Consider the following 19,506-nt stretch of genomic DNA (forward strand, 5'->3'; position numbering starts at 1 on the left):
ACAGGGCCAGGGACCTGGGTCTGCATGCCTCCTGCAGCGGCACCCAAGCCCTGGCTACCTCATGTGGGAGGCAGCGGCTGCTATGGCAGAGCAGAGCGCAGAGCCTGGCTCCCCCTCGCCCGTGGGTGGCACGGCCAAAGTGAAGTCATGGCACCATGCTGCCCCAGGAAGTGCATGCAGCAGCAGGGAGCCAGCGCCCCCCTCCAGCCATGGTGAATGGAAACCCCAGCTTCCTGCTTATTACTTACTTGCTGTGGTAGTACAGCCAGTTGATGGTGAAATAAGATCACCAGGTATACCACAGGTTATATTATGAATGTCAAGCAATTTGTGCTATTGGATATGCCGTATATGAGTATTCACTATAAGTGAAACTGCAAGAAGATAAATAAGACAGGTTGTATTTCATCTAGGTCGTATAATAAATGAAAAGGAATTTAATATGATTCTGGGAAGGCATGTACTAGTAACCACAACCACAAAAACCATGTGTAATGCACGAGGACAGCAAGTATAATGTCTGACATGAGCTACCAAAATAAGGACATGAATCTAGAACACCGAAACCATGAATATTCCTTATCCGTTTGATTTTTTTTTTTTTTTTTTTTCCTCTGTCCATTTGTATGCAAGGTGAGCATTCGTCTTTCTGACAGGTTCTGGCATGCGGTATTATAAGCAGTATTATAAGCACATATTGATGCATACAGAGAAAAAAGAATCGAGATTCATTGACCTGAGAGAGAGACACCAGCTAACATGGCACCAGAATCCATAATTGACTGCTAAGCAGTAAACACAAGAAATGTCCTGACTCTTTCCGCACATGTTTTGCAAATGATAAACTAGAATGTGCTTTTATCACGTTTTATAAATCACTTCATCTATCTGTGAACAGTTCTGGACCGGCAGCTGGAGAGTAGGTTTCAAAGGACAAGCGATGCCTAGATTGTAGCAGTAGAAGTGTCTGTCTCCACATTGCCATGGCAGTGTCGAGCAGCCGTGCTTTGAAGGAACGACTATCACGGTATTTGTTTAAATCCAAGACGATGATTTTTTTCCCCATTTAACATGCTTGCTCCAGCCCCAGCCTGGCCTGGTAACAGCTGTTGCAGCCATCACGGCTCTGGCTGACCCTGGAGTCCAGGCCAGAGCTGCCACTGCCACTGCCACTGCCACTGCTGCTACAGGGCTGGGCTGGGCTGGGGCTGGAGCCGTGCCTGAGCCAGAGGGAAAGCAGCACAAGGGGCAGGGACAGAAAAAAGATGGCAGGAGGGCAGGTAGTGGAGGGGAGGGCAGGTGCCAGGCATGGAGGGGGCAGTGGAGGGGAGGCACAGGGTGCCAGACAGCACAGGGAACAAGTGGTGGGGGGACAGGTGGCAGATAGAAAGTAGAGGCACAGGGGGCAAGGTTCAGGCTGCTTGCCCCTCCATTGCCTGCCTCCCTGCTGCCTCTCCTACCACCTGCCCCCCATCACTGCTTTCTCCACTGCAGCAGTGGGGAGGACAAATTGAAGACAACTCTCCAGTAATCAGATTCTATACATAGAAATTTATGACAAATTTATAATTTTTCCACATATGGAATCTAATTAGTGGGGGTCATCTTAAATTAAGAGCCATCAGGTCATGGTAGTAGGTCCTAGGGCTGGATTGGTATCAATAATTCAGTCCTTGCTTCCCTGCTGTGGCTTGCAACAAGGGAACTAACTGTGTGATATGGAAACACTTGCCTATTGGGAGAAGGGCTTTTTCATATAGGCCACCAAATATCCATCAGACAGTGGCAGCTTTTGAATGCTGTTGGCCTAGAGGGAAAAGCACAATCCCATATTTTCTTTTCACAGGTAGCAAAAGTGTTTGACTTCAGTCACTTCTCACTGTGAAAATGAAAAATGGAGCTCAATTTGACAACCACTGCAGCCAGTTGATTTCATTGTCTCCAGTGGGCATTGGATTGGGCCTGCGAATCATGCCACTGTTAATCATGTTCTCGTACATGAATGAAGACATGCCAGCCCAGCCACTTTGATTAGCATCTGGATTTCACGTCTATCACAGTAGTTGTTATGGTGATGGTTTGGGTAGTATGACAGAAGCTACGTATACCTTCATCCAAATTAAGATTTATAGTTTTAGGTGTGGGGGTATTTTTTTTCTTCCTCATTTATACTGAAAAATTGGTAGGATTTTCCAATAATAATTTTCTCTCTGAAACAAAAATGCAGTTTGAAAAGGAAAGCATATACATATGCATCCATCCACAAATTGACATTCTTTCTTAACTCATTAAGGCTAGGGACAGACATTACACATAACCCAGTTTAAGAGATCAGAAACTGGTTTAAACCTGTAACAGAACAGATGTTCAGTGCACATAACCCAGTTTGAAAATGGCTGAAACTGGTTTGAGGTGAACCTGGTTGAATGTAGTATCAGATTTAACTGATTTGGCTCAAACTGGTTTATGCAAGGTCTGTCCCAGCCCCCTTGCTGGTTTAAGTTTAACCAGACTCCCCCAGCATCCTGGCATGCTCTCTGGGCTGGGTGGGGCGCTCTGCTCCACAATAGGGCTGGCCCCTCCCCTCTGCTCCCTGGCCAGAGCTCCTGCAAAGACTTGCAGGCACAGCAGGGTTTGCCTGCCTTCCCCCCACCCTCCCCTCCCCCTGCTAGTCATACAGGAAATTGCCTCCTCCCTCCCTCCCATCTCACACAGCACCGACCCCAACCCCACAAACCCTAGGCATGTGGTAAGCTAGCTAAGCCCGAGAGGTGTCTGAGTGTGCGTGTGTCTCTCTCCAGTTTCACTGGTGCAGGCAGACAGAACAGTGACTGCTTAGGGATGTTTGAAGCTAAGCAACAGGTCAGCCGGTAAGCTGTTTAAGAAGTTCGAAGTAATGCAGAGAGGCCATTGTTTTGCTAATCGGGTGATAAAAACTGTTTTCTCTATCAGCCTCCAGCTGGCTTGCTTGCCTGCCAGTTTGCTGCAGACAGTATAAAGAAGCAGGGGGAGAGATTGAAAGGATCCGTAATATCAGCAGATGAATCCATTGCATCTTCCCCTTGCCCCCCCACTTGCCTCAGAGTGCTAGCCCGGGGCTGGGGGCCGGCAACACTCCTGCCCCTTGAGCAGCCAGCGGAGAAAAGCCTGGAATGGTGCAGGCAGACCTCCCTAATCAGAGGTCCTGCCAGGGTCTGGCCATGCCCCCCACAGCTCAGCACTGTGAAAGGAAGGGAGGGCTGCTCTAGCGCCCCTCCCCCCCACCTTCTAGCCTGAGCTACTACAGGCATGTCCCTGAATGTCCCCAATCCGGAAAGCTTGTCTGTCTGGTTTCAAACCAGTTTAGCCTAGCCAGGTTAGACTAACATAGCAAAGATTGAACCCATTCAGGCTCAGGCTTTTTGAATGTCTGTCCCTAGCCTAATTATTTTTTATTGTTTAAACTCAGTTGATTTTATTAACATCGTGTGTGTGTGTGAATAAGGATACACATGCATGCATGTACATGCATATATATGCAAATACATATACCTGTAGCTCTTTCATGAAGTGCCATTTTCCTAAACTGCATTCTTGTAAGCCTGATCACAGGAGATATGATCATTAGACACTTACTGTTTTGTGCATCCAAAAAATAGTTTGAATTGCTGCTTTTTGCTTTCACCAGTGCTATAAATATTAAAGACAATAAGAGTTTATTAGTGTAATATTTTTATGGAGACATGGTTGAAAAAAGAAAGCATAAAATTAATAATGGCAGGTTAATATCTGGCAAAAAAGATGCATTGTTTCCATTTTTCCTATTTCTCTTTTACCAAAGGAGGAGGTCTCTGAGCATTTTATTATCTGTGATAGAAAGAAATCCAGTTATGGTATTAGATTATAGTGTTATATTCATTATAAACAGAAACTACAGGAAATAAGGCTTGGGGCGGGGAGAAGTTGTATTGCATCTTCAGTAAATGGAATGACTGAGCTTTTGATTTTTTGTATTAAAAACACAATATTGCCAAGAAGAACTCTCAGTGGTATCAAGAAGACTATCCCATCTGTATAAGGAACATTTTAGAGGTGATAAAAATTGCATGGAGCTAAATGGATTCTCTCAGGCAAAAAGGAAAACAGAAGCCTCTTCCTGAGTTCACTTGTCTTTTCTTCAACCTTACATCAGTAGTTTTTTGTTGTTTTTTTTTTTTTAATTCACACAAATCAATCCCAGAAGAGTTCCACAAAACTCGACTTCCTGTGTTTACTTACAAAGCTCTCCATATTACCGAAGCAATTGTGAGATGACTCAGACACGAAAATTGATGACAATGAAGGTGGTGAGAGAACGCCTGATGCACGAACAAATAAAGTGCATCGAGACACCTTTGAAATCAAGCCCAAGAAGTTGATCTGACGCATGTATTTCCCTAAACTGATTACACTTTACGCTAAGATACACCCCTGTTCTTAACACTAGCAGATAATGAACAGTGCGGGACTAGAAGAAGAATTCATTTACAGCATACTTGCTTCCAAAGTGCTTGAGAAACTTTGCCAGTCAGATTGTATGAGGGACTGAATGTTCTCACTCCTCTTTTCAGAAAACAGATGCCGTTTGGGGCAAGAGATTGCCCACCAGTACTTATGGGATAATATTTGTATTTAAATGTGGTGACCTCTTTTTCTTCCTATGGTGTCTAAGCCAAGTCTTGTTCAGATGCCTTATTTGATGCTATTGTAACTGTCAGATAAAAGCTGTTTAAGTACCCCTAAATCAGGGGTACCTTATACCTGGCATGTCATGTGGCCTACGCAGCTCCCCAAGGGTCTGCAGTTTTGGTGGCGTGGGAGTGCCACTGCTCCACTGTGACATTTCCAAGTCCTACATGGCTGGTTCAGGTCTGGGCCTCGCCATCTGGGCACAGTTGGGTCAGGCCCTAGCTAGGCCTTTGCTGTATGCTTGGATTATGCCTCGGCCCCATTCAGCTGGATCAGACCTGGGCCACGATGTTCCTGGGCAGCTGTAGTGAGCTGTAGCTGAGCTAGCACTGGGCACTGGACTGGGTTCACAGAATGACCTGCCTCCACTTGTCTGGCCCACAGGGTGAAAACTTTAGGCACTGCTACCCTAAATTGTTCCTTGTCCACCTGTTCATTGACATCAATAGGAGGTTTGACTGCAGATGCATGGTAGCACTGGGACAAAAGAAGCAAAGCTAGTGATTTGCTCAAGATTACATGAAGAATTAATATGAAGTAAACACATTTACACTGTAAAGTCCTGTGCTCGGAAATATTCAGCTGAGACCATTCCATAAGTGACTGAGACATTCAGTGGTTACCCCCTAAGGCACGTTTGCATTAGATCAGATTTCTCCGTGGTGAAACTCCTTGATTTCATTGCAATGATAGCAGGATGAATTTGACTTAGTATATTTATCCTATAAGTGTATCATACAGAGAGAGCTACTGTTTGCAAAGAGATGACTTTTCCAGTTTGGACTTGTAGGCTCTGAACTATTTCTTCTTTAGAATGAAATGGCTGCATACAATTAATTAAAACAATGTTTCAAAAACTTTTGATACCTGGGGCACACTTTTTTCTGGATAAAAATTGGCAGTGCACCTCACTTTTACAGCAGAAAAGGCATATACATACACAGTAGTGCCCCAAAATTTTGGCCCCATGGGCCAAATGAGCTGTGCCAGGTCCTCAGGCCAGCTCTCAGTCTCATGGCATGGAGTCAGTGCAGCCAAGGCCTGATCCTGCCACATAGAACTTGGACTTTTGGCAGCGGGGGACTGGCAGCAGGGTTAACTGCCACTGCTCCTCCTCCACCAAATTTCCCGACCCATGGGGAGCCCCGTGGGCTTGATGACATGGTTCCACAGGTCAGATCCGATACTGATAAAGTTTCACAGCACACACTACCGCTCTCACAGTCCGCCCTTTGGGAATCACTGCACTAGAGGGATGGTCCAACTGTCACGGTTAGGGAAAAAAGGTAGCTGAGCTAATTAGTTGATCAAACTTAGATTTATGCTGCAAGTGTTTAATTTTGGAACTTAAAGATAGAAGCATTTATAAGACGTGCTTTAAAATCTAGGAGAAGAGAAACTGTTTTTATCTGGATAACGTGACTGGTTTCCTTAGGCAACGTGGAAGAAAGCGGCGCTCCTCAGGGGCGAATCGTTCTGAATTGCAGGATGCTATCTTGCCAGGGGCAACTCCTGGGAAAGGAAAAGAGTCATTCTTGGATGTAGTGGCCCTGGCCAGTTTGGTGGAAATTTGTTAGCAGGTGAAAGGAGGACAAATGTGCTTTGTCTTGAACCCAGAAAGCAAGGCTCAAGGCTCTTTCCGTGTATTCCATTCAATATCATATTAAACTCAAGCAAACCTTTCCCAATCAACCTCTTCCTGAGATGTCTGGGGGCAACTAAGTTCAGTATCTGACCATAAATCTAGCAAACTCTTTGTCTGATCATTTGACTCTGTCCAGCTAGTCTAACAAGCTACATAATAAAAAGGAACAATACATAAACTTGTTGGAGGTTTTTTTGGGTTTTTTTATCCTGTGTCATTTTTGAAGAAACATACAACTCATTTTTTCTTTAGATGCCAAACAGCCTGCTGCAGATTCTCTGCCCGTCATTCACTACCTATTTCCCCATATCAAATTGTCATATTGCCTCCTTTCGTAGAGCAAGCAATTAAAAATGATGGGGGTAAAGGGTTAAACCTAAAAGCCTGCTAATGAGGGTGCTGTCCTGGTTTTCTTTTCATCGGGCATTTGATGCTGTTTTCAACATAAGCTTTCGATAAGCATCACTGAACATTTTTCCACAGTATAGTGTAAAAAAAAAAAAAAAAATTTTTTTTTTTTTTTTACCATCCTGTAAAAATGATAGATGTGGGGCTCTGCTGTTTATCTGAAATCCTAATTACTGATGCCGCTGCCTTTGAATGTTAAATTCATGCAGTGTTCCTTAGACTTCAAACTGGTCAAAGAAAGATAGATTCAAGTCCACAGAGATCTGAGCTTGGTAAACAGAGCCAATGCTTATTTATTTATTTGTGAACTTATTTTTTAAGTCCAGAGTTGCATCCACTGCAAATTACATAAATTTAGAGCTTTCTAAAGAAGAAAAAGACAAATGTCTGACATGGTGTGAATATTTAACTTACAGTCTACATCACTTAAAGTAAAAAGCTGGGGGAGGTATGAAAGGTTGGAAAGCTCTTCCCGTTTATTGAGCAATGCTATTCATTACAGCATAATAATGTGATATTTGTCAGGATTAATTATATAAATGATTTGAAGAAAGGATGTAAAATCCTGTGGAAGCTTACTTGATGTGTGGTGGGGAAGGAGGAGTGCATGAGAGCTAATGAGGATAGCACAGAAGAGTGCTAGGAATTCTGCCCAACTGCATGGAAACACGGTCGCATGTCTGTATGCCCATCTGTATCTGATGGGTAGATCATTGAAAAGACCACAGGATCCACACCTGTTAGACTCCAAATCCCAAGTACACTCAATGGGAGTCTGCTGAATTCACTTGTGAATAAAGTGTGCGTAGCATTCGTTGCTAAGTGTCCTAAAACGTGCTCTTACAAAGGCAGGGTTCGATGGACACATCATGCTAGTACTTACAAAAGGCACAGTATATCCCGTTCCTGTTGAAATGTCATTCTGAGGTTTTCACTTCACACAGTATGTACAGACACCTTGGTACAGACCAACATTTGAGCAGGGGCGTCATTCTGTGGAATGCATGCCCCAAGTGCACAAAATAGTCGTAACGTATGGGCAGTGAAGATCACTAAAACAGCCTAATTCCAGCTCCGTATGACTAACCCACCCACTTCCAAAACTCTGAAACAAGGTTATTTACCCATCCTACTTCCTTAAAGAATTTGTGCATCGTGTGCAATCCTTATGAATCTGCCTGTTGGGATTTTCCATTTAAGGCACTTCGTTTTAATTGTTATGATACAAATTGTCAATGTGTCTCTGCCTGGATTAATTTTCACCTCTCATTAGACTATGAGAGTTTGAATTAGATGCCCGAATCTTTGTGCACCTTATTGAAAAGATATTTATTAGGGCTGCCAGTTAATCACGGTTAACACACACGATTAACGTGTTAATTGTTGTTTGTGTTGATCGTTTTAAATCATTAATCCAGGCAGGTGGTTTTGGAGCCTGCACCCAGGCTCTGCTCCAGTCACCACAGCTTCCAGACCCCACGGGGCAGTGCTGCCAGCGGAGAGGACCGCAGGGCAGCCAGGGCGCGGGTTCCAAGTGGCTGCAGCGGGGGGGAGGGGCACGCACGGACATGGACACACAGCCGCAGCCTGCAGGCAGCCAGGAACACAGCCCAGCAGTGTGTGGAGCACTGCCCAGCAGACAAGTCTGTGAAGGGGAAAGGGGGTGGGGGAGGCAAATTGAGGCCTGCATGGTGAGGGGGGGAGAGGGGCAGGGACAGGGGCTAGGATGAATGGGGCCTGGGGTGGACCGTGGGATGACTGGAGCCATGGGCCACTCATCCAAGGGCGCAGGGGAGGGGCTCCCACTGCTGTGGGCACCCCAGGGGATATGCCCCCAGATTTGTGCATGGGGCGGAGGTAGGCTGCTGCTGCAGGCTGGGGCTCTACAGCTCTGGGCCTTTGCCCAGGGAGCATGCAGTGGCTGCTCCACGTGCCCTGCCTGCCCTGATGCTGCAGGCATCACCGGAAGCAGGAGGAGGGAAAGTCTCCTGCAAGGTCCCTGATGGGAACACTCCTGGTGGGAGGCACAAAGCGTCGTGTGACTCCTGGGGCAATGGCAGCCCGGCGCAGAGTCCCAGCCCTCAACAGAAGGCCACCTCCTCCCCATGCACAAATCCAGGGGGCACATCCCCCCATGTCTCCTCTGGGGTGTGCACAGCGGTGGGAGCCTCGCGGCACGCCTGGATGAGCCACCCACAGCTCACAACCCACCCTGGGATCCCTTCACCCCAGCCCCTGCCTCTGCTCACTCCCTCCCTCACCTTGGGGACCTCGATCTGCTCCCCCATGCCCCTTCCCCCCACCCCATACACTTACCTGCTGGGTAGTGTGTGTTGCCGTGTGTGTGCGTCTTCCCCTCACTTCCAAGCCACAGCCCTCCAGCCCTGCTGCTGCCCCTCACTCCTGAGCCACAGCACCCCACGTCCTGCCAGGGTGTGCAGGGACCCCCCGCCCTGGGTTCCAAAACCCCCACACACACCCACAGCCCCCCACACCTTCACCAATAAGCCCCCCCAACAAACACCCCCCACCCCCCCAAAAACATACAAAATACCTACATAATTTTATACAACTTTGAGATTTTCTGTGCATAATTTTCAATTTTTAGCTGTGCGATTAAAATTGTGATCAATTGCAATTAATTTTTTAATCATGCAACTAATCGTGATCAATTTTTTTTTAATCGTTTAGCAGCCCTAATATTTATGTGCTCACCTGAGGTCACAGCTGAGATTATACAGCAATAGCTGACAGAGCTGCTATAGAAGGTTTTTTTCCAGCGTGGCATTTGTCCTTTGCATAATTTACTGAAGCAGTTTTTGTAGCATGCGATCATGTATCATCCGATTGAGGACATAAATAAATTCCTATCTGTCATAGGCATGATGTATTGGTGAGAGATGAAAATGGTACAGAAAACATTAGTGCGTTGAGTCACTATGGACTTGATCCAGACAGGTGTTGAGCACTCACAGCTCTCACCGAAGTCAGCAATGGCAGTGTATCTCTCAGGATTGAGACCTAAGAGAGCATTTCAGGACGTACAGAAGAGAACGTAATAGCGATTGCTCTGGCCAGATTGTGAGCCCTTTAAGCAAGTATTCCCAGTGAAGCTAGAAATTGCTTGGATGTTGGAGTGTATCGCTCTCTCTGTCCACAACCCACCAAATGCATCCCCAGTGTCATTCTACTTGAGCTAATGAAGTGATGCTAAAGTTGAACTCGGCCTAATATATTTAATTATTATTCAGGCAGCTTTGCAAGGCTGAGATCTCCATACCAGCAAAACTTCACAGATTCTGGTGTCCTTGAAGTCTTCTCTCTTTTTGCTCTCCTAAGACCTCAGTCAAGGAGGAGTTCCTCATATTTAATTCATCTGGCTATGGTATCGTGTGTGGAACAGTATGGAGCAGAGACTTTGCTTGTTTAAAAAATTAGACTTAATTTCTCTCAGGATCCTCTCTGTCTCTAGTCAAGTTTGTTTTAAACTAATGGAAGTAATTAGTGAATCACAGAGGGACTTTGTCTAAGAGGTAGCCATTTTTAGATAATGGAGCATAAAAGTCGACACAGTGACATATGACACAAGAGCAGCATATTGGAGCAGCGCACTGTGTCTTAAGCAGATGTTTAAGTATTTTGAATACTGAATCAGTATGAACATATCAGAAGGATTTCTTTTCACCCAATTAGTAGTACTTTGTGTATTTGTTAAATCTTTACTAAATTAGAATAAGCACTGAATTGCCGCAATTGTAACGTTCTTGCTTTGTCTGTCTGGCTTAATTATCCATTATACTTTATGTGTATGATATATAGGTATTGCAGAAAACCATACCAATTACAGAACTGAATTTGATTGCTTTTTTACAGTGCCCTGCCATAAATGAAAGGCTTAATCATTCTCCAGTTTACATAATGTTTACCTGTACCGAACAAAAGAGAGGAGTTTTCTGAAAACAAATCATTAATTGACCATCCTACATCTGTCTAACACCATAATGTGTTTCTATATATTTAATGTAGCTATAAGTAAAAAGGGAGATTTTCAAAAGTTCCTAAGAGATTTAGGAGCATAAATCCCAGTGGAAGTCAATCTCTAAAGCCCTTAGGTGGTATTGCAAACCTGCCCTTAAAATACTAACTACATCACGGTTTTCTGATGACATCACGTTCACAAGCACTTAGCGTGGCCTGTTTCTGATAGTGTCAGAAGTGTTGTGTATGCTTCCTTAGGGCTGCAGCTTAAAGCTCATTGAAACCAATGAAGGCCTCTATTGGATTTCGGTGGGCTGCGAGCAAGAGTTCTGTCTTCATGCAGTAACTTGACAGCGATTTCAATATAAAAGCAAAAGTTCATGGGCTTGAATAAGACTCTTCAATCCAGACAGCCCCAAGGCGAAAGAGCTTTGATTCAAGTTCCTTTCCCTGTCAGAACTCTTGTGGCCCGAAACAATCCTAATTTTTTTTATTGAAATCAAGTGGGGCCTATTCCTATGCCCTGCCCACATCCCTAGGCCAAGCAGAGCTCCTCTTGAATGCACAAGCTTTGCCTTTGCAAAAACAGAGGGCCTGAGCTTTCGTTTGGCTCAACGTCTTCTGTTTTCAGGGGCATCACTGACTGGACCCAAAATATCAAAACCTTCAGAAAGTGGGCCATAGAAACAGTACTGTAATACTCTGTTTCTTAGATAAACAGAGGAATCGTTTTCATTAGCACCCAGAAGAAAGGAGGAGATAACAGGTCCTATTACACAGAAAAATGTGTTATTGTAGTGTCCTGGGGGTGGGGGGGGGGGGCGTTATAGCAAATGGGGCAGATGCCTGAAGTGGAAAACTCTAGACAAGAAGATGCACACAGAAGTTTATTTATTGCAAACCTAGCAATAATGAAAGGTGAAGGCATAGAAATATAAATTTTATTAAACAAAATATCAAGGAGCTCTTCCCTTAGTCATTAAAGCATGTAATCTGTGACAGTGAAATTACTTGAAAACAAAACCTTCCCCCCATAATTGCTTTAATACCTGCTTAAAAAAAAATACTAGGTAACTTTATCCATCTTCTTTTTTTATCAGCAAAATGTGACATTTGCTGTTGGTGCCTCATAATTTACTGCAGCACTAGGTGACAGTTCCAACAGCACAGATATAAAAATGTACTAATGTCATTTAAATAAATATGCAGTCTGGAAAGCCTTTTCAAGCCAGCGCCGTTAAGAAACAAACTCAATACTGCACTCATTAAGGGATGCAGTGTGCATAATAAAGCAGAAGGACGGTCCACTGGCTAGGCCACTAACTGGGGACTCGGGAGACCAAGATTCAGTTCCTTGCTCCACTACATATGTCCCATGTGACTTTGGGAAGTCTTTTTGTCACTCTGCCCCTCTGATCCCTGTATAGCAAATGAGGCTGGCAGTACTTCACAGTGGTGTTATGAGGATAAATGTATTAAAGACCGTGAAGCACTGAGATGCTACAGTAATAGGTGCCATGTAAGTACCTTAGCTGTATATCCATTTGCACTTCCTTGAAATATTTTATCTGGTGTAATATATGTGCATATTATCCAATGAACTAATGGAGCAGCAGAAAGTGATCTAATTGTGTGCAAATGGTTGCAGGTTCAAATCCATCTAATCTGTCAATTTTGCTATTTCACAGATAGGGTATTTTTTTAGCCCAGCATTGGTGATGTTCAGCCAGGTGTCAGCAAAAAAGTACTTGTTAACAAGACAATACATTACCATCATTCGATTTTAAGTGCAAAATAGATTTCTACATTAAGGGACCCTTGATCAGACACCCTATTTTTTAGACTCCATGTTGTGTTTTTGGACCTGTTTCAGAGTTCTGCCCTTTTCACAGGAATGTAGTATAGAGAGCGGTCAGATAGCAGATTACTGTGCTGCCTGCATGTATGAAACTTCAGCACAGGGATACATTTTCTAAAATGATTTTTTAATTTCTTTTTATTAAGTTACATACTGCTGATAATTGAATTGTTATGGGGCTTTACATTTCAGTTAAGCATGTACAAATATCTTATCTAGTGGGTAGATTGTTGAAGGATTAGGGAAACAGAATACATTTTGTGCAAAGAATACCCACAGCGTGGGTAATAGACTCCAGTTGAATTTAAAAGATAATGGTGACAAGGGAGAAATCCACTTGTAGAAATGGGGAACAGCTGCGTTTTAGATCTAATGAAACTGTATCAAATACTTTAAAAATGGCTTGCAGCTTCTTCCCCTGGGGCTGAAGATAAAGCACAGGAGCATTCCTGAAAGGTCGAAGAAACAGTTAAATCATTTCCTTGATGGTTATTAGAGATATAGAGCACGTTGCTGAAAATTAAATGTCTGAAACTTGTGTTTGATTGCTTTTCTTATCATACCCATCTCACAGTTCTCCTCTGTCTCTTGCCTCCTATTCTAGTAAAATTTAATGGCTGTGCTGGGAACAAGGGAGTTCGGTATGAAACCAACAACTTGGACTTCAAGGTGAGGACAGATGGGACTGTCTATGCTGCCCATCCGGTGCATACCCCTTTGAAGCAGACAATGTTTGTGGTGACTGCATGGGACCACCAAACCCTAGAGAGATGGGAAACAATGGTCAGACTGTTGGTGGGAGAGAAGTTGCAACACAGTGGTCACAAGGTAAAGAGGCTGTTTTTCCTGACTAAATCTGCATGTGTTCCCTATTTCTGTAAAAAGATTAACATAATATAGGCGGGCATTACACAGTCTGTCTCATCATATTTACAGGGCCAGTTTCTAAATAGGAAAAGCCACAAACAGTGGCTAGCGTCTTGCAAGCTTATTCCCTTCCTTGCACGTGCTTTCACTTGGCATTATTAGAGAAGATGCTCCTTATTTCAGACTTGTATGTTTTTAACTGATGGCTTAGTTCTGTTATATAGAGAAGCTTCTTGCCTTATAGAGGATTTTTCAGACTGTCATGTCTTTGCTTTTTATTGTTCATCATTTCCCTCCAAATAAAGGTATGGTGAGACAATCCTGTGCCTATCTTCCTGCCAGAATTTAACTAGTCTCTTCTCAAGCGACACGGGGTAAAATTCTGCTCTCTGGTGAAATAGTTTAAAGCTTGAGTTGCACATTGACTCCATCTCCATAGCTATAGCTGAGAGCAGAATTTGACCCGTGGACTCTTCTACCAGCATGGTACGATGATAAATTTCTTTCAATGAGCCATCTGTCTGTTTCTGCAGCCCAGTGGAAGAGCCGAGAGCTCTCATAGAGGCGATCCAGATTGGAGATTTAAGCTTGTTTTCTTCAAAAGACAACAAGGACTAGGAGCGTGGTAGCTGCCTGATAAGAAACACATGCTGGCACAAAGCCCCCCTTGGCCAAAAGGGCAGTCAGGCACAACATGGCACCTTTGTGGCAGGCATCCAGTCCACTGAGTGCCCATGTCCTCCCTTAACTGGAGTTGAATAATGCAAGCTGGTGCCAAAGGCTTACAATACTCACCAGTCAATATTTAAGGGCTCTTTCCCGAAGCAAGATTCACATTTATTATTGTTGATGTTATATCTTTATTGTCCTCAATGTGAGCAGAAGAAGGCAGCATCCGAGGGGTGCGCTGTGCCATTTAAACACAACCCTCTCTTGGCAACAACGCCGGTTCACTGCACTCCCAGGGGCAGATCAGAGACTCATTAGTTTTCTCCAGGCTTTAAGGTGATGCCAGCGACTCCTTCAGTGCGTCTAGCTCTCTCCATTCCCTTTGGGCCAATTTTTACCTGCAGAGAGAAATAGGGGGAGGAGCATTCAAAGGAATTGCATTCTGCGGTATATTCACCCCAGAGCTAGGGTGAGGCATAGATCTGTATAAATATATGCTTCCCCTCTGCCTCATTCCCCAGGATAACTTCAGTTCATGCTAGACACGATTAAGCCCTGCATGTTGTATCATCTGTGTTTCCACTTAGTAACAAAAGGAACACCGCTTCCCTGTTACAGGTGCGTCTACATGAGTTGCTAATTGCACAGTAGCCTAAAAGCACTGCACAGTAGTGTGCCAGGCAAAAACCATGCTAATACTCTGCACAGTAGTATTGGGCTACTGCGCAGTAAGTGTCATTAAAAACCTGTGCGCCGGCTGGCGCTACATAGCACAAGTTACTGCGCATTGATTTAGCACTTGGTTAACCAAGTACTACATTTAATGCATAGCAACTACAGCGTATTACTGAATGTGTAGACGCGCCCACAGTGATTAAATCCTGGAGGAAGAAAGTAATGTAACTTCCGTACGACTTCAGAGTTTCAGCTCAGCTCAGCTGAAAGCACAAAGAAAACTCTGTGAACACCCATTTCTGCTTTAGCCAAATATTTGGAAACCCATCTACTGATAATATAAGCTGAACTCTGGTTCAACGTGGAGCTACAGCTTTTTAAAATTCAGATCATTCCTTTCTAAAAGCCTTATTAGTGTATAGTTTGAGGCTGAAAAAAATATGAAAAACAAGACTAATGACAAGGTCACAGACAGTTTTATTGTGGGTCCACATTACCAGCATCTAACTTGTGTTTTATTTAAGCACTTGTGCTTTTTGCAAGCAAAATAATGCTTTGTTTACCAAGGACATAAACATGATTGTGGGATTATTTTCAAAGATAACACTGCCACGCTGAAAACCAACAACATCCAGTTCGATTTGTTTCAGGTCGCGACCCTAATAACCGGCGTTTCATAGAAATTCCAGGAAACACATTTGACAAGTATTCTTAGTAGATATAATATGACTCGAGCAAAAATGCATCTACAGGCAACTGTGTTAGGGACTTTTCTGACTCTGGCAAGCTTTTTCTTCCGAGAACTACAAGCCATTATTGTGCAGTCTCTGATTTGGTGTGGGCAACCAGCATCCCTCATTTTCCTTTGTGTGCTTATGACTGGTTTATGTACATAGTTGATAGTTCTGGGATAACTATGAATCTGTCCCCCAGCATCCTGCAGTCAGTGTATGGTTGTTTGCTGGTATGTAATTTTGGAGGAGGCATGGTCTGGTCTGGTCTGATCAGCACTCACCTGTGGTCTTCCATCCCCCTCCATTGGATGGCCATCTGCTGCACAAGTACTCCGAGTAACAAGGTTTCCTTCCCCTCTTCTCCCTAGTAGCATGGTCCTTTAAGGGGAAACAACATACGGTTCATAATTTTCAGCAAATTGAAATTTCTTGAGGAAATGATTATACCACCTGGAATGGGCACCGTTTAAAGTCCAGCTTGTAGTAATGGTTACTATGCTACAAGCGTTAGAGAGAAGAGAATTTATCCAAACAGCGAGGGCACTAATGTACTATTTAGCCAAATAGCAAGGGCACTAGTGTAAGACTTGGGAAATTGGGTTTCCAGCCCCAGCTAGGGTTGGGCTAGTGGGGCACCAGCCCCAGGTGCAAACTTAGGGGGCACATTGATTGTGCTGCCACAGTGGCAGCAGCAGTAGCCAGGGTGTTCGAGTCTCCAGGGCAGGTAACACTGAGACCCCTTCCCCTGCCCTCTGTCCTCTCTGCCCAGGGTGCAGACACGCTAGTTACGCCTCTGTCTGCCAAAGACGGTGTGCGTGTCACCTTGGGCAGGTCTGTTAGTTCCTCTGTGTCTCAGTCCCCCACATGTAAAATGAACATTGGCACTTTTCTATCTCTCAGCAAATGGGGCTCGTGGTAGATATGATATCTTTTATTCAACCAGACAGATTTTTGCAAAAAGAAATTCTTTAATTGCAAGCTTTCAGGCACAAACACCCTTCATCAGGCATCAGAGAAACAACTGTAATATTTCCCCCGGGTACAGTCTTTTCTCCGCTGCCTGATGAAGGGTGTTTACGCTTGCAATTAAAGACTTTTTTTTGCAAAAATCCAGTTGGTCTAATAAAAGATACCACGTCTACTACGAGTCCTAATTGCTTTTGCCACCAAAATGGCTGGATACCTTTCTCGCTCACAGAAGTGCATGTGGTTAAATGCATTAAAGGAGGCGAGATGCTCCTGTCGTGTGGTGATGGGGGCTGTAGCTCTGCCTACAAGACGGGGACACTGCTACATTTCAGAAGCCCTGAAATAAGACCTTGCAGACCGCTGTCCCCAGGTGGAGTTGGCACTCAATTCAAATCCTCTGTCTGAGCTTGCATTGAAGAATCAGAGCATCTGTTACTATGCACGTATCTCAGCCGTCGCACTGTGGTTGCTCTTGTTGAAAGCTCACGTTTTAACGGTGAGCTTAGTACCCTGACCCTGTTTCTTCTCTATATCATACCCTTAAAATGTGCTAATTGTCTTAGATAACTGAACAGTCTGATTTCAGTATGTGCCCCGTTGATTAAAGGAAGGGTAGGCATTGCTGAATAAACATGAGGTAACTCTATCCATTTACCACAGCAAAGTGGGCAAATTTCCAGTGGAAACCATTGTAGTAGAAGGATTTTAATGACAATATCTAAGTTTCATTAGAGTAGGATAAAATTGATCGCAGAGAGGGTAAGTATAAAAATCCAAGGCAATTTACGAGCCATAAAGAATAGATTTTTTTTTTTTTTTTTTTTTTCCTCTCCTAGCAACCACTTGAAGGTAAACCTTTTGCTGGTTAACACAAGTGGTGTTAGTAACTGTAGGAACTTTTTTTTTTGTTCAGTCTTGCAAGAAACCTGATAGCAATTCAATTAGAAAATGCAAATGAGGTCACATATTTCCCACCGGAGTGCTGAATTACCCCAGAGGAAACTGAGTGATATTCTAGCATAACAATAAATACTTAAGATAAAGTTTCTTACGCTGTTCTCATCTGACTGGCTGTTGTTGCAATTGAAAGTGTCAATGGGACCTGTGGGTATAATTTGCACACACACAAGAAAAAAGAAAAAAAGAAAAGAAACTGTTGTTTATTAAGCCCTTATAGCTCACATCAGCATTTTTGAAAGATAAACCTGAATGGCATAATACTCCAAAAGAAAAAAACAATCAGCTTGTTAGGCTTTACTTATCTGGAATTAGCTGTGTAGCGTCATCTTCATTCCAGTATTCTTCCCCGACAAATACCTGTTGACTTAGTTTTCATCTTAGTTTCCATCTTTTGCTTTAGCGTAATACTTGTAAGCAGTGATATATCTGAAGGCGTCAATCTTCAACGTATTCTACCTTCCACATGTGCAGAAACTGAAATTGCCCCAAGTCTGAATGTCTCCATATCCATCTGCTTTCTAGCCTACGTGCTGCCCCTATCCGTCTGTACAAAATGAGCGCCGGAGCCGCCCTCGGTCTCCATTACTCCGGTCACCCCTTGAAGTCAGTGACCCTAGGGCCTGAGCCATTTTGCAGCAGGTGAAGAGCTAGACCACAAAATGCAGTCTGGCCTCTCTCTTTTCTGTACCCATGTGTGTCTAAACATATTAAATCAGTTGTAACAGACTGCTTTTTCTTCATTGCTATCTGGTATTTATCTGTAATTATCACTTCATAAATTAATATCAATATCACAGAAAGAGATTGGGAGCAGTTATCAGCAGAAGAGGCTCCAGAAGACAGAGAAGTTGAGAGTGTACGTGTGAGATGACAGCCATCTTCTCTGTTTATTCTGGGAGAAATCTCTTTCTGTACTCAAATTATTCTCTTTGCAAGTCTCAATAGCTTATTGTCCTTCCCTCCCAACTTTTCAGAGCTGAAGGCAGGGTTGGCCACGTGAAGTCAAGGGAAATTGTAGAACTAAAACATTGCAAATTATGTACATCTGCAACCAAGATGAACAAGAATGTATTGAGGTCTGTGTCCGAACGTCAATACTGATGTAAGCCCTGCCTACATCATGTTATGTCCCATCTTATTTTGCCGTTCCTTCATGAACTGCGTGTAGAATCAGCCACTACACACCATGAACGTGACCGTCTCCTGGAACAAGACTGTTAAAGGTATTTGCCTCGTTCAGAGTCCTTAAATTATCATCACTGGAGTTTCATTAGAGTAGGATAGAAACATAGAATCACTGAGTGGGAAGGGACCTAGACAGATCATCGAGTCCGACCCCCTGCCATGGGCAGGAAGGAGTACCGGGGGTGGGAGGGGTCATAAGACCCTAGCTAGGTGCCTAAAAGTGTTTGTAAAAAGCATTGTTTTGACTGGGTCACAAAAGGACTGAATTAACTCAACCAGATCTTTGAAAAAGAGGAGGACGTTTAATGTCTGTGGTAGAGTTGACTAATAAAATTAATAATGTATAGCTGTTGACAGTGAGACTGACCATGATAATTGGGGAAATTTAATGCTTAAGTGAATTTGACCACCCAGGATTTAATCACAGCATCAGCTGCAAAACCCGTTCATGAAACTGTGTACACGCGTTCAGCCTGCTCTTGCAGAGGTGTTAAGAACCCAAGCCTGCCCTTAAAGTCAGCATAAGCTTTAAGTCCTCAGCACCTTTGAAAAATGAACTGAGTTTCATACAATTTTACAGCCAAACTTACTAATGTTACCTTTTTATATAGTCTCCATCCTACCCTAGGGACAGGCCCAGAAAGATGGTAAAAGCCCATCCCAAAGTGAAATTCATTCATCCGCTAATAAAACAGGAACAGAGCTAACTGCACAGCAAAAGTCTCTTCTTCCAACAAAAGAAAACAGTTGGAGAGATCCACCTTACCCATCTATGATTTATGCTTTGCTCCGACATGATCAAAGCCCTCAACCTTTGTTTCAGTGTTCTTTGTTGTTAACTGCCGAAATCT

General features: G+C 43.7%; 1 protein-coding gene across 2 annotated transcripts in view; it reads left to right on the top strand.

Moving 5' to 3' along the window:
* CDH4 (cadherin 4) overlaps positions 1–19,506 on the top strand; it is a 617,364-nt gene that overhangs the window by 354,700 nt on the left and 243,158 nt on the right. Inside the window, exon 3 of one of the 2 annotated variants that reach the window (XM_090064612.1) lies at positions 13,201–13,424. In XM_090064612.1, coding sequence (XP_089920738.1) covers positions 13,201–13,424 — 224 coding nt within the window. The remainder of the gene's footprint in view (positions 1–13,200; positions 13,425–19,506) is intronic. The other variant, XM_090064613.1, reaches the window with a different exon arrangement.

This window comes from Crocodylus siamensis, chromosome 10, assembly GCF_052110815.1.
Source record: "Crocodylus siamensis isolate JL-2025a chromosome 10, ASM5211081v1, whole genome shotgun sequence".
Classification (NCBI taxonomy): domain Eukaryota; kingdom Metazoa; phylum Chordata; order Crocodylia; family Crocodylidae; genus Crocodylus; species Crocodylus siamensis.